The sequence below is a fragment of the Filicampus tigris genome, chromosome 22, assembly GCF_054856515.1.
Source record: "Filicampus tigris isolate MCC_2025a chromosome 22, RoL_Ftig_1.0, whole genome shotgun sequence".
Lineage (NCBI taxonomy): Eukaryota > Metazoa > Chordata > Actinopteri > Syngnathiformes > Syngnathidae > Filicampus > Filicampus tigris.
Genome location: NC_141238.1, coordinates 2,451,480 through 2,466,763, shown reverse-complemented (window position 1 = coordinate 2,466,763; position 15,284 = coordinate 2,451,480). Strand labels below are relative to the sequence as shown.

Genomic DNA, 15,284 nt, shown 5'->3' with positions numbered 1-15,284 from the left:
TACTCTGCAAAAAAATGTAAAAGGTGTTTATCTTTACACAGTGGAATGTGGGGCTTCTATCATCCAGCTCTAACATAATTATCTCCTAGGCAGAATCACTAAGACTATGCATTTATTCTTTTATTTGTAATTTATTCAAGTTGTCATGCTGAGTGCAACTCAGTGGAGTCGCTGTCGAGGCCTTCAAGCCTATTTTTGTACATACATGCAGACTTGTAACATAAAGAGCTGGTTCTGTGCATTTACAGACACGAGAGTTAGGAAGACCAAATACGTGTACAAGAATAAAACACATTCTACCAATATGGATTGTATTTCTTGTATAAAGTGTGCATGGTCACGAAGGGACACACAATGCAACTTTAAGCTTTATTCACATAAATATATTTAAAAATCAACCAGAATAATAAATGACTGCAAGGCCTGAATGTAGCAGATCGTCTGCGATTTTTAGGGTCAGGAGGGTTGCCGGGGGCCTTCAGAAGATGTGAAACCCTCTGTTTGCATCTTGTCTTTGTATTTCAAGTAGTCTCTCCTTTTACTGAAATACTTGACCTGCCAACAAAGACAGTAATCAGAAGTGCACCGACAATATAGTGTCCGATGATGACAAGAAATGGTCTTTGAATGGCAAGCAAAAAGGGGCTAGCTTACCCACTGAGCAGGGCACTTCGATTCAAATTCGGCTTGGAAGCTCTGGCAGGATGCAGCCTTGTCATTGTTGTCATCCAAACATTTCCATAATAAGTCCCTGGCATCCCAGCAAGCCTTTCGTTCTACTGCGTTTGGAGCTGCCATCGCCACTTGACTGTGAATAGAGGGAGTCGGAAAAGGTAAAAACGTGATTTTCTTTTTTTAATTCGTATTTTTAGCTGTTGTAAACAGCTACACGGCTTTTAATGCATTATGCACCTCTACAATGCTACCTGTTTAATTGAGCAACAACAGGACGTTTAGCACACAAACAGTGGGGAAAAAACGAATAGATGTGGGCGAGCTACTGAATACTCACTCGATCAAATTTTGGAGGATATAGTCCAACTGTTTTCCATTAAAAAAAACACAAACTGTATATTTACAACGCGTAGGAGTTTACAGCATGAGCATAAGCGAAGGACACGCGTCGCGCGTTGATGACGTCGCATGTCAGTCATTGGCAAGGCAGGCCATTAGGCTTTGGATCCCTAAAAAGGATTAAATAGTGCGTTTAAGATTTTTCTCCTTTTACATTAGTTTTAAACGTTTTTACACTTAATTTTCAGTGACTTGTAAAAAGCTCGTCGAAGAAACCCTGCTGCTCAAAGGTAACAGCAGATGACGCTGTTTGCCAGCAATACGACATTAGCCTTGCATTGCCCCTGGAAAAGTCCAATGGCATCATTTAAACTATAGTACAACAAAATAACATTTGAAGTGAATACTATCCGAATTTTTGCAATGTAAGTAAATGATAAAGTGATTAATAATAAACATAGGCGTTGGATACTTTACTTTATATAACCCCTAAAAGGACAGGAGACAACCCTGTAACTTTGACTGAGGAAAAAACGTGAAACTGATGTAATCTTATCTCATCATCTTAATATTTCAATTTTCTTTTGATGCCTACTGAGCAATCCAGCTCATTTCAACAAGCTTTAAAAGACTATTAATTCTGTCTGAACCATACTCAACTCAACTGAAACAGCTTTGAAATGATTCATCTTGGTCTTGTTTTTTGTTGTTGTTTTTTTTACATCACAAAAAGCTGCAACAGGGGTGTGTAGACGTTTTGTAAGTGTAGCTTTATCTAGTTTGGCCCCATTCAAATGAAAATATTTTCCCATGTAGGCTGTTTTTGTCACCCGGCTATTTGGATGCACAATAGTGAGTGTGAGAGCTTTGCAGCGAGTAAAGGCATAATTAATGCGCCATGTTGATTAACTCTCTCCTTCTTCTTTTTTCCCCTTCCTTGCTTTTCCTCTCCCAGCCACGGTGATGAAGAAAAGCCCCAGAGGTTGCCATGGCGCCCAGCAGCAATCCATCTCCGTTTGTGTGCTCATGTGGACCGAGGGGGAATGAAAAACAGGCAAACCTCTGCAGAGGATGCGCTGCTCACCGTCCTTTTAGGAAAGTAAGTGTTTGGCGCGTTATACGTATATGCAGACAAACCCTTATTTACACTCGGTGTCACATATTTAGTGATCCCACTTTTCACGAGGCGATTTAGTTCTGCACGGCGAGTTCCTTTCCGGAGCACCAACAGCACTTGCAAGGGTGTAGTGTCAGTGTCAGCACATCAAATCTCTGCATTTAAGCAAGCTGAACAATTAATCGAATTCAAATCGACTACGCAGCGTAGTCAAATTGAATGCAATTTTCAATTAGCAAAGGCTGCAACTTGGGGGAAAAAAACCCTCATGTGTTTAGATAAGGTCAAAGCTTAAGAAGAGGACCTCGAAAAAAAAATCATCGTCCAATAAATCGCAGTCGCAATATTAGGGGAAACAATTTGCTATATCCTAGAACAATAAGGATTGATTATCCATAAGAAAAAATAAGCATTGATTATCCATAAGAAAAAATAAGCATTGATTGTCAATAAAAAGCTTGACACTCGGGTAAATTGAGGCAAACAGAAGAGACCGCAAGACAGATTTTATTCCCTTTAATCTCGTGACCTACTTAATACAGCAAGCTACAGCCTGCCTACATCCTGCTGTTACATAACCGAGAGAGTCGTTGTGGTCTTGGACAAATCATTTGACTAATTTGCTATTGAGAATTGATGCAAGGCTACAAAAAAAAAAACAGCAACATTATAATGTCCGGCCTCGAAGGATGTCGCCTCCGGTCATGCCTGCAGGTAAATGCAGCAGCAGAATGCGCTCGTTGAGGAGGGATCAATACGAATATCAGCCACCCCCCACTATCACTCCGATTGCTTAAACATCTCATCGAGCCACTCTTGCTTCCACGAGCGCTCATCTATTCTAGGACGAGGTGCGCTGGCGCTGAACTGAGTAATTGTGCACGTCTGGCCAGGCTTTCATCTGCATGTAAGTGCACCTCATTCGTGCTGACCCCTCACCTTGGAAAATGGCTGTTTTTATTTTTTTTTCTCCCCATTCTCCAGCTGAGGTACACTTGTCCACATGGCGTCCTCAAAAAAACATGCTTAGAATGTGGATGTAAAATGAGGACTTTTGGTTGCTTTTATTCAAGGTTACAAGTGTCGGTTGGCCCCATTCAAGCTTTTCAATCGCTAATAACGCTCCATTTTTGCAGTTGCTGGCTCGATCGCTTTTAATTACTGACCTAACAGTTGCAAATGTATCAGACCGATTCTGGCTTTCAAACCAACGGACAATATTTGTACCTCTTTTTGAAATGGAGGTTACCAGAGAATTGATTTTCTGCATTTTTTTCCCCCATCCATCTTCCCGCCTCATATTTATGCCTGCCTAGCACTGGATCAGTTAGTTCAGCACTAATTCACAGCCGTCATGTTACCTTTTGAGAAGCAGCCTCTTGAAGAGGAAAGTTAAAGCCTCAGCAAGGTTGATTGACCGAGTGCCGGCCGAGTTTCACAAAGCACACATTTGTGAAGATTTTCTCTCAGATGTGCACAAGCCTACTCAAATTCACCTTCAAACCGAATTGACTCATTTCTTGAGCTTACTCTTTTTGTGTTTGCTGTCTGCAGGGTGTGATCGGCTGCCAGTTGACGTGACTTCAGACCATCAAACTCATCGTCACGCCGTAGGTGAGTCGCAATGCCTTCGTGAATACAACAGCGAAACTGTAGCGGTATTAGCATTGAGTTTAATCATAGCAACGTGTGGTGGGCTTGTGTTATTTGGACAGATGTTTTGAGCCGAGTAATGCATCGGTTTGTTCGATTTGCCACGCTAGCGCAGCAAGCCACACCGACCGCACATGGCCTGATACTCGCCACTCATGGCATCTTACACGCGCGCGCACACATTGAGGGCTAAACATCGACCAGTTAACTGCCGGGCATGCTGTGGCCACGACAGTGACCTCCACTTGCCACCGCAGGAAGTCAATATCACTGTCAACTCAGACTCGGGACCAAATGCCATGGCAACCACACACACACACACACACAGTTGAGCACATGGCAATAACATGAAGACCAGCAAGTGTGTCTGTTTGCTGTAGCGTGAAGTTTTTTTTTTTTTTTTTTGCTATTCTGACACACCAAAAAAATCTCACAAAAATATCTCAAAACCCTCTTAAACCTTGCACATACACCCAAAAATCTCTCATATGCACCAAAAAAAACTCTCCCACGTTCACACGCACTACAGTAAGACATTTTTTGGGGAGTGTGAATGAGGTTTTAGGCCTTTCAGGCAGCTCATATTTTTCTCCTATAAATATTTGCATTGAAACGTGCCAATTTCAACATGTTGCTCTCTCACGAGACAAATTCAAGCACCTTGCAAGTGACACTCTCACGCACACGGAGACCTACTGTATACCCCGGAAGCTGAGAGCATGTCGTAACAAACATTGGAACCGAAATGTTGGCCCTACAAATCGGACAAAAAGGCTCTCCTGGCAGAATTAAAGGAGGATTATCTCTCTTAATTTATGCTAATGGATGCACAGGCAGTATCGAGAGCAGCTTGTTCTTGTGAGACTCAAGGCCGTCTCTCGCATTCTCGCACACAAAGACCTAAAAGCCGCCACTGCAGTGTGTTGTTGAAGCATTGAAGCCTGTTGCTTGTGAACCCGGCTCCCGACTCAAATCTTTTTCCCAGCGCACACACACACTCGGCGCTCTTCAGTCGGGTCCTTCAGGCGAATGTTGTTCTCCAACCTTTGCCTAATCCTTTTACATTATAACGCACTTTATTTCCGCTGTGGGAGAGTTTTGTCTTGTTCCGCCGTGTGGGGCTGCTCCAGTTCGGTGGACCGAAGCCTTTCTTTCTCGACAAATGATTCATCAAGACATACTGTGATCAGTGGGGTCTCCGTGATTCTGCTCAATCCCGAGTTCCTCCAACGCACTCTTATGAAAAGTCCTTGAGTCTCTTTCTTTAGCGCTTAGCGAGGGCCTTCATAGTCATCTGTAGACGTGGCAGCCATGTTGATACATGCAGCATTTTGTTTGGGCAAAATAGAATCTATGCAGCTGTACTTTGACTGTCCTGGCCAACGAGTGTGCGTTCTGGACATTAGGCGGCCATTTTGTCACTTCTGTTGACCGAAAATGACATCGCGGTTGCTCAGGTAACGACCAATCACGGCTCACCTGTTTTCTGAAGCTGCGCCGTGGTTGGTTGCTACCTGGGCCCTGAGCGACTGTGACGTCATTCTCAGTCGACAGCCAGTGGCAAAATGGCGCCCCCCCCCAGCTGAGATGGCCAAAAATCGCGGGGATTTTGCTGATAAACTCATATTCCACAAACGCAATATTTATCAAAATGCCGTGTTTTGACTAATGGGACTGCATAGAACATATTTTGTCAAGAAAAGTGAAGACTTTATTGTTTGAATTTAGGAACCAAATCAACCGGTTGAATGCTATAAGTAAAGACAATACAGTATTAGGACACCCCTAGTATCACGACACGGAGTTTGGACGTGAAGTTTGCGCCCCCTTGTGGATGCAAGATGCCAGAAGGGATGACGGGTGGGGCGCAAAAGAGGGGTTTGCACAAGGCGACATTCAGACTCGGACCGGCACTGGAGAGCGAGTAAGATGCGATGCACAGCCACAACAATAAACACGTGATGAAAAAAATCAATTATATCGAATTGAATGCCATCCAATTCATTCCAGTGTCTGTCATGAAGTGCAGTTTATGCAACAGGAGCTCCGCGCGTGCAGAGATGAAAGACACTGATTGGATGTCAAGTGCACGCGCACACATGCACATGCAAATCCCTCGAGTCAGATCACCAAGACGCCCCTCATTCATTTTCATGAAGGCAGTGGGTGGGTGGCGCTCGCTTCATCCCACATTCATCCGGCCGGCCAGCGCTCCTCTCAAGCCGAGCCGAGCCGAACCCAGCCGAGCCGAGCCGAGCCGAGCCCGAGCGTCGACTGTCGGCGTCGACCGCACGCGCACGGACACGCGCGCCGGCGCGATGAGCTGCTAGCGCATCTTTACGCACACGAGACGCGTTCGAGCAACATTCAGCCTGTGTGCGTGTCATTTTCTCGCGGGGGACCATGGAGACGGCATGCAGGCTCCACCAAGTCTTCTCCCGGCTACTGCTCCTCAGCCTCGTGGGTAAGAAAATCGCATTTATGGACACTCCTGTCAATAATGACGATCATGCGCATTGGAGGAAACTTTTCGTTTTTTTTTTTTTCTTCCGCAAAGCGTCTCTAACGTGTCAACATCGCGTGTTTATTTCCAAAGCGCGCTGTGTTTTGTAAAAAGGCTGCGACCGTGCTTGCAGGTGCAGACACATGTTGAAGTGTGTGTGACTGTAGTGAGGCCAATTGCGCTGTCTGCTGCGGTGCATGTGTGCTACTTTACATGATGCGCTCACTTCTAGCAGCCTCAACAGTTTTTTGTTTTTTTTAGTGAGCATGTTTAGCGTGCAAAGCGCCGATGTTGGCTGCAATGTGATTCGCAGCATTTGCGTCTCAGCGTTCCGCGAGCTCGCTGTCCGTCTTCCACTTGGAAGCATCTGCATCGGACGCTCATTATTTTTTTGTTGTTAATTTGACACTCGTGTGGAAATGGAGCCAGGGGCAAAGCAGTCGGTCCAATTAACATGCAGAAGGCATTTTGGTCCCACAACCAGCCCAAAGTCACTTTTATTTTGGTGTAGCGTAACGAAAAACGATTTTAATCGGAAAATTGGTTGTGATTTCAAAGATGGGAGCGCGCTGAATCGAATTGGATCGAATGGTTTCACGTATACCATTCTCGAATTATATTGCACCCAACATTTTATATAAAAATGTAATTTTTCATTTTCCGGGAGCCAAACCAGTGCTGAAAACGTGACACGACACTTGTTCAATCTGTAAATATATCAAACTTTCCCTTTTTTACGTGTTCCACAATGTGCAGTTATTTGTTGAGTGCCTCAAGTGAGTACCGTGGCGTTAGGAATCAAGTGTCCTCCTGCATTTTATTATCCATTACTTGAAAATAAGAGTTACTTAATAACCCGTCGCCGACATGTTCGAGATTTGCTTTGGTAGACCGAGAGGCATCGTTCCCTGCAGCGACATGACTGCAGCGTTGTCCAACCATCTGTCTCACAGTATGCCAAGTCGGCGCTCCAAAACAGTTCCTTCGTTTGACTCGCGCCGTATCACGCGCTCAACAGACACGCACACATTGAAATCCGTGCGATCTGGCGGATGCGCCGCTTGTGACCTTCGTTGCCCTCGTCGTTCCAAACACAGTCTGCCTCGCCTTCGGGGACTTTTGCTGTTGTCCGGTCATCCAAAAGAGCATTTGTGTGAGGTCACTGATGTTGGATGACAAGGCTGAGCTCATGAGTCCCAGTGGAGTGTATTGCTCAATCACGACATTAGCATTTGCGGTGTCCTCTGAGACCTAGCGGAGCCGTGAGCCAAAACAGGATAGGCCAGTGATTCTTAAAGGCCGGAGTGGTACACGGACGGTCTCCCTCTAGTGGTACGCAAAAGAAGCGCAGCCCAAGTACAGTTCAGTTGTATTTAAACAGGACGTCAACCCTTTTTTTTTTATTGACAAAAATATGTTCTATGTACGCCCACTAGTCTAAACTCTAAACTATGAGTTGAGCAGCAAAATCCAGCCGTTTTTAGCGATCTCCGGGGTTGGCCATTTTGTCACTCGCTGTCAACTGAAAATGACATCACAGTTGCTCAGGTGTCAAGTAACAACCAATGACGGCTCAGCTTCAGAAAACAGATGAGCCGTCATTGGTCGTTACCTAAGCTCTGACCAACCGTGATGCCATTTTCAATCGACAGCAAGTGGCAAAATGGCCGCCCCCTAAAATGGCTAAAAACAGGGGGATTTTTCAAATTTGACTCAGCTTCTTATCAGCTGTAGAATATGGATGAGTTTCTCTTTTTTTTTTTTTTTTTTTTCGAGCTTGTTGCTTAAGAAATCACAGTCAAAGTTAATGTGAAGGCTTTAAAACCTCGATGATCCGTTCTGATACCAGCCGCCAATTTACTCACTGTGCCACCCGCTTTGCGACCACATGTTCCCTCATTTGTGACCACACCTGCTGCTGGTTATTCCATATGCGCTATTCTCCAGGAGAATAGCTCATATTTTGCTTCTCTGATTCCAAAGCAATCAGGTTGAAGCCAGCGTTGATATCCGTGTGAAATGCCGCTCCAAGACAAATCAACCAATCACGGCCCCAGTTTATTGTTGTCATCATGTTTTAGGAGTTTGGCATTTCAGCCCCTTGTGACGCTGATTTATTGCACGCCGCTATTGATGGCTCGCGAGCACGTGACAATTGCTGTGATGGACTCTCACCAAAACAGCCAGCATGTTATTGATCATTTGGCAGCTCACAGGGCTCTCTGCCAGCCAGCCAGTGTGTGTGTGTGCGTGTGTGTGTGTGTGTTGGTGACTGTTACCTCCTGATTACCTCCAAATGAGATGAAAACAAATCTCTAACCACGTTTATGACAACATGCCACCACACTCGGCGCTCCGTGCTAATGAGAGTTTGTTGATCACGTTTGGGAGATAGCATCTGGCCTGCATGCATCGGACGGAGCGAGGCTGCCGGCAGAATTAGTGAGGCCTGATGGTGTAATAATAATTGCCTGGAAAAAAAACTGACACGCTTAGTGAAAGCATGAATAAAATATGGAGAGCGCCGATGACACGGTCTGGATCATGAATTATCGCACGGATGAAATCTGTCTAGTGGATATTTGCAAACGATGCTTTTATTTACATTCAATCAATCAATCAGAGTCTCTGTGTGGACGACATGGGACGCCATTGACAGTTCACCCCAGATTATTGATGAAGGTATTGATTAACTAGCAGACGTCGGGGTGTTGGTTTCAGATGATGTCATCGTTTTGGGGATTGCATTTAAATAAATGGAATGCGTAAATAATAGATAAGTACGCCGTCATCTACACATTTAATTTCTCTGCAAATCAAAAGCCGACATTTTAGCTGGCACACACGATGAGATATTAGTTGTAATTTGATCCTCTTCTACCTTTGAACTTCCTGCTAAAAAGGAGATTATGGCGGCACTAACTTTGCTGCTGTGGAGTCAGGCTCTGTAAACCGGCCGAATAAAAACCTTCCGTGAGCGAGCATGAATCTTGTTAGAAAGATTTCCCAAAGCCTTCTTAGCTGTCTGGTTTTTAGTGAGTTTGATCGTTTCCTTATCGGGTTGTTTCAGTCCTGCGAATGGAACACGAGATACGATTTTGATGACGATTCCACACAACAGAAGTGGGTTACATTATTATAGTAACACTGAGACAAACCGCAGATGTTGTGTAAATAATTCATTTACTTTCTGCCGGGCGATTTTGTCCTTTCGTTTCGCCGTCTCAAACATTTTATTCATAAGTTTGTCTTTAATCCACTTAGCAGCCGCCTCCTCTTGCCCCCGCCAGTGTGCCGTGAGTTTATTTGCAAAAGCTAGGCCGGGTCATGAGGACAGCTGCTCGTCGCTTTGATGGCGAAAAGCCTGGACAGGAAGTCGTTTTCTACGTTTTCTACTCTGATGGATGGAGCGACTGACGTTTTACCGGGTGGCAGAAAACAGGCCAACGTTTTAAGAGGAAAACAACAAATGCATCTGCTGCTAGGGCTGCTCGATTATGGAAAAAAAAAAATTCGTCACGGAATAATTGAAATCACGATTATTCAAACGATTATTATGCCAATTTTTTAATCGGAGAGTGTAACAATCATGATTTTGATTACATTTTGACTAATTGCCCATTCCTACCTTCTGCACATCATCATATGTATTAAGTTTGAATCTGATTGGCACTGTGAGTTGGGAAAATCCCAATTTATTTACAACGATTTTTAACCTAAATGTCTCCCTACAACCGCCAGTGTTACTTACTAAAAATAATTTAATTCTTTTACACATTGCAAAAAGCAACTTTTGTATTCAAGTAGCAGGGCACTGACAGAATGTTTGTTGAAAGAGACTGTGGAAATGATCCAGCACTCCCAATTTGCTCATCTAAAGTGTATTTCTCGGGTTTTATTGTGACAGATGCCAGCAACAAAGTTTTAACGGCTGCTGCACAACATTTGGTCGCGAAAATTGGATGCAGACTTTTTAATTTGCAAACAATTAAAAAAATTGGCATCCAGCGATGTCGTCTTTGTTGTGATAATCTGTCGAGATCAACTTGCCGCGTTTGACTTCTTTCTTCAAGGTTGCAGTGGCTCTGTGGGAAACAGCGGGCGTCATTGTTTTGCTTGTCAAAAGTGACGTGGAACCCAAAACCAATTGCGTGAATGAAACGCGGCGTTTTGTAACGCGTCTGTCAAGGGAAAAGGGTCATCTGGGAACTGTGACCAAATGTTGAGTTGATTAACGCTCAACCCGTCCAACTTTCCATCCAAAGCGGCCTTAAAACATGCTCACATTCCGATAGTAGGAGCTCTGAGAATGACAGTCTGGCCCGGTTCCAGTTCCCTCCCCTTGGCCCTGCTCCTCGTTCTCAAGTGCCCTCAACCGGGTGGTGGCCCTTCAGACGCCAACAGCAGCAACACACACACACACACACACACACACACTCACACACATCCTCACCTAAAAGGGACGCTTGTTCCACCACTACAAAGCAATCCAACACCGCCTGACGTCACAGAAATGTTCGGACTCGTCATGGCTCGTAATGCAATAGAAGGCCTCAATCCATTTTTATCAAGGCTAAGCTTGTGGAATTGGGGACAGCTAGCGTCCTTGTGCTCTATTTTGGTTTTTGGGGCCAGCGGCAAAAAAAAAAAAAAAAAAAAAAAAAAAAGGAGCGAGTGCGCCAAACAAGTGAGGAATCGGCAGGCCTGACCCTCGGCTGAAAGACAGCGAGGAGGGGAGATTGTCGCGTCTCCATGGCGATGGAGCCAGTCGGTTCAGGAAGCCGACAGGAAGTCAGGGTGTTCCACGCGCCGTCGGGGGCTTTGGGGTTGTCATGGAAACCCCACCCATTTCCAACAAACGCTGACGGGCAACATGTTGACGTGATTCTTTCATGATTTTCCACCGGTAGACATCGTAAATCAAACGTTTTCAACCTTTGTGTCTCGCACAAATTGCAACGTTGCTTTCCGAGAGCACAAAATCATCCGGAAAATCTTTTTTTTTTTTTTTTCTCCCCACCCCATGGCCGACAGCCACCGTATTAGGATGCAGGACCGCTCCGCTGAACGGACGCAGGATTACTAATCGCACACGCGCGGACAGTTTTTTCTCCGTTTGTGCCAAGCAGATGGGATTGCTGCATCTCACTGCTCAGACTAGGCAGGCAGATTAGCGAGGTGAACTAGAACACTCTACACGAGAACGCGTATGTTGTAACGTATTTGCATAGGATCGTTTCACGATGATCTCGACGACAAGTCCTACTTGTCTCTCCGATTTGAAACCGGCCAAAAAGACGAAATCCACGCGCTCCAGGAAGAAAGCTTATTCATCCTTTTACACCTGATAAAAGACCAGCCTCAGGTGGAAGGTTGTAATTGCGCTTTTGAGGCTAGTGACAGAAATTTGACTGACCGATTTACCGTGTAAGCGGGCCAAGATTACCCGCTGACCTCCTGCTCTCAGGTTGGGACTTTTCGGGGATTAGTCAAACACAAGTCATGCATTTTCACGCTGTGTCCAAGTGACGCCGGCCTAATGATATTCAACTCCCCCCCGTGTTTGGCTCATTAATGTGTTTTTTATGCAAATGTGAAACATCTCATCAGCCCACAGATGTGAATACATGTTAAGACATATAATAAACCGCCAACAAGAAGGAAACCTGCAGTGGAAAAAAAAGTCTACACACCCCTGTTCAAATGCCAGGTTTTACGGATAAGCCATTTAGTTAACCCTCAATAAAGTCCAGATGTTCTAGTAGGCTTTCCCTGACATTGGTTGGCAAGATGTTGGCCCATACGCCGACACTATTCTGCTCAGTTGCCTCTAAATATTATTACGACCACATGACACGTGTGCCTCGTCGTTGTCCTATTTGGCTGCAAATCTGAAGGATTAAAAATCAAATTGGTGTCACAACAAGTGTGGCGTGAACCTCTGGACCTGTCGAATGTTGCCGCATCAATGTTAGCGTTTGTCTGGAGCGACTCTTTTTTTTCTTTTTCCATCCCCCGGCATGAAGAAAGGGCTGAACTTTGAAAGCGGCACTCAAGGCGCTCCAACTAGATGAAATTGTAGGGGGAAAAGCCCCGCTTTCATCATGCGCCGTGTCAGGCTGTCAGAGTATTTATTCACGTCAAGGCCCGCCTTTTATTAATCCCGATGCAGTAAGAGAGTGCAACATTGATTCTTCTTCATGCTTCGAAGGCAAAAATGCCGATAAACGCATGCCATGAGTCAGTGTTGACTACTGCACGGTACATATTACACCGGCAATTACGGAAATTTAAGCCCATAAACGTGAGAAGGACGCCGCAGGCATATTCATATTTAATGGAGGCGTGTTCTAGCAATGCAGAGCGAAAATATAAAAAGGGTTCCGCTGCCCTGTTGCCAAACGACAGACGGACAACGTGTTGCCCCACATATGTCCGCATATAACGGGGTGTCACATTTCACTCGGTCTTGGGATGTATATGTGCGTGCGCTCATGTACAGCTGTCCAACAGGGCCCCAAACTCTCACGGCCACCCCCCCCCCCCCCACACACACACACACAGATGCCAATGATAAGCTTGTCTTGTCGGGTTTTAAATTGCAGCGTTTAATGCTGCCCAGGCCTGGCGGAACAATGTACGGTTTGTTTAAAGCTCCGCTGTCCTCCACTTAACATAAAGCCTGATCCCATTAACTGGCCCCTTCTGCTGCTGGACGTGAGTGCGAGAGAGATGAAGAGATGAAGAGTAAACGTCTTCGCCGCCGCCCCCTCGGCAGGCCGCAAATGGCCCTCAAAGTGCCCGTCTCGCGTGAGGCGCTTACTTATCCGACGGTATGACTTAATTAAAAAAGGTCCCATCCCATCCGTCCAATATCTACTTCTGTGGTGGCTCGAACTTCATTTTCAGCATGTCGGTTGAAACTCATGACAAGTCCCAAGAGATGAGCCGGCATTGTACGGCAGAGAATTGTCACGACTAATCAAACGCGGTGGATTTAATTACATTTTCCGAGACACCCTTTGCATTAACGCTTTAATGCCCGCTTCTGAAGTTTAGCAGTGACGTTTAAGAAGAATGATTGTGGATGGATCCAACTTACTATCATTACTTTTTTACTTGACATACAGTTCGGGAAATGGATGGATGGATATTTGTTTATGAATACAAGCATGAAATTTGGGCACCTCCTGCAGTCACACAATCTTTTTCTTTCGGCTTGAATGCATGCCGTGTTGTTGTTTTTTTTTTTTTTTAAGTTGACGTGCTGTTATCGAAGCTAGATAACACTCTGTCGACGGCGCATAATGTGCTGTTGTTCTTTGCTGACGCAAATTCTCCATTGCTGTGTATGTTGTGTGGTATGGACACACGGTGAGTTGGTTTATTGTAACTGCCTTCCAAGTTATAGCTGGGCCCCAGAGACATGTGGTCCTTGGATTAGTGTGAGACCCCCTGGTGAAAAGGGGCTATATGATACGCTGAATTCTCGCAATGCCACTCAGTATGTTTTAATAGCGATGGACATGTGTTGGAATGCTCTGAAGGAGCGAAATCATGGGGCGAAAAAACAATTTACTGTTATCCGTTTTACATTTCGGGGTTCTATTTTTGTCGATGACTGAGGGACAAGGAGATATTTACGGTAAATGATGAGGCTCTTAAAAAACTAAATAGGATGACTTGGTATTTGGGGTCCTTTTAATGGGACGACTCTAAACCAGTTTGCGGGCTATAAAGGCAGCCGACGGACGATTCCCTCATTGGAAGGATTTGGGCTAAATCAGCCCCCACGAGTCCGCTAATCCGGTGCTGTTCTATTCGTTAGATTTATGCTGAGACAGGCTCCACGATCCCAAAATGATCAACAATCCCGCTTGCGGCGTCTTCACACAGCTTGAGCTAGTAGGATTTTGTACAAAAAGGACTGTGTTGTAATTAGCGCAAAGCGGGCCGGCTTTGAACATTTGCACTTTTATGAATTGCTTTGCAGCATAACATGTCCGTCCAAGTTTACATCGAGCGTCATTTTCAGCAGGAATCCCACTCGACTCCCGCTTTGGCTTTTCCGCCACTTTGTTCAAAATATTATTAGCCGGAACCTAAATTCTGTCCAAAGCATGTCCAGTACTGGATGTGAATTTTCAAATCCTGAGCTTTGAGGTTGGCAATCTGCAGGAGGCCAGTTTAAGCCGCAATCTCCAAATGATTGAAAAGAGCCGCCGTGCTTCCATCTGTTCAGAGCACCGCATAACTTTTCTGAAATCCCAAAGAAAACGAAATCACCTAAAGCTCAGCACATTTCCATACTGACGTGTGCGGTTCGTACTTTGAAACCAACCATGACATTTCAGACGGACAAAAGTACAGTGATCATGATCCAAGCGCCGCAAGGGGAACACCGCACCATAAAGAATGAAACGTAACACTGATATGTTTCAAAGGGGAATCACCAAGCTAAACAAAGTGACTTTGTTGGGAGATAAGTTAAAAAAGATGTAACCGGACAGTAGCACTTTGATGCGTTTCCAAATTTTAACCGTGAAACACGGGTCATTCCGACTTTAACGACGAGACATAACGGTGAGAGGAGTGAATGAGGGCACGAGAAAAGAGAAGAAAAGAAGTAGCCGCAGCTTTGTAGCATCCGTAATTGCCTCATTAACATCCCACGGCCGCCTTTCGTAGCATTTGCTGCACACACACCACTGAGGCCAATTATCGCCCGCTTTAACCTCTAATAGGATCGTAATTTAAAGACGCAACAGCATTGTGAGGATTCGAGGTTCGCTGCGCGCCCAAGCTATTGTCGTTAGATCGTAAAAGACACCGGGATCAAGCTGAATTAGTTGTCACTTCTCTTTCGTGACAGTAGCTTGAAGTACAATCGGTGTTTTGACGGTAAAAGCGGCAAAGAAGTGAGCTCAGACAACCCCTGTGCAACACGGAATCCCCCGTGGCAACGGTTGCATCGGGGGTCTCCTGAATATGCATGCA

The 15,284-nt window shown here is 45.1% G+C and overlaps 2 protein-coding genes across 4 annotated transcripts in view; one reads left to right on the top strand and one right to left on the bottom strand.

The window, feature by feature from the left end:
• Positions 1-355: 355 nt before the first annotated feature.
• On the bottom strand, positions 356-1,163 carry coa6 (cytochrome c oxidase assembly factor 6). The gene is made up of 3 exons (XM_086021944.1): positions 1,013-1,163; positions 655-808; positions 356-555 (listed from the first exon to the last, which is right to left on the bottom strand). The coding sequence occupies exons 2-3, from the start codon at positions 796-798 to the stop codon at positions 457-459; spliced, it is 243 nt and encodes an 80-aa protein (XP_085878070.1). The 5' UTR covers positions 799-808; positions 1,013-1,163; the 3' UTR covers positions 356-456.
• Positions 1,164-2,820: 1,657 nt separating this feature from the next.
• ptprz1b (protein tyrosine phosphatase receptor type Z1b) overlaps positions 2,821-15,284 on the top strand; it is a 32,500-nt gene continuing 20,036 nt past the window's right edge. For 2 of the 3 annotated variants that reach the window (XM_086021937.1, XM_086021936.1), the window contains exons 1-2: positions 2,821-2,845; positions 3,686-3,745. In XM_086021937.1, coding sequence (XP_085878063.1) covers positions 2,821-2,845; positions 3,686-3,745 — 85 coding nt within the window. Of the gene's footprint in view, positions 2,846-3,685; positions 3,746-5,932; positions 6,249-15,284 lie in introns of those variants that run through there. The other variant, XM_086021938.1, reaches the window with a different exon arrangement.

Excerpts from the sequence above, each read along its gene's own strand:
- coa6 (XM_086021944.1), bottom strand. The coding sequence starts at position 798 with ATGGCAGCTCCAAACGCAGTAGAACGAAAGGCTTGCTGGGATGCCAGG. Across the intron at positions 556-654 it reads CGAAGTGCCCTGCTCAGTGG|GTCAAGTATTTCAGTAAAAG; the intron begins GTAAGCTAGCCC and ends CTTTGTTGGCAG.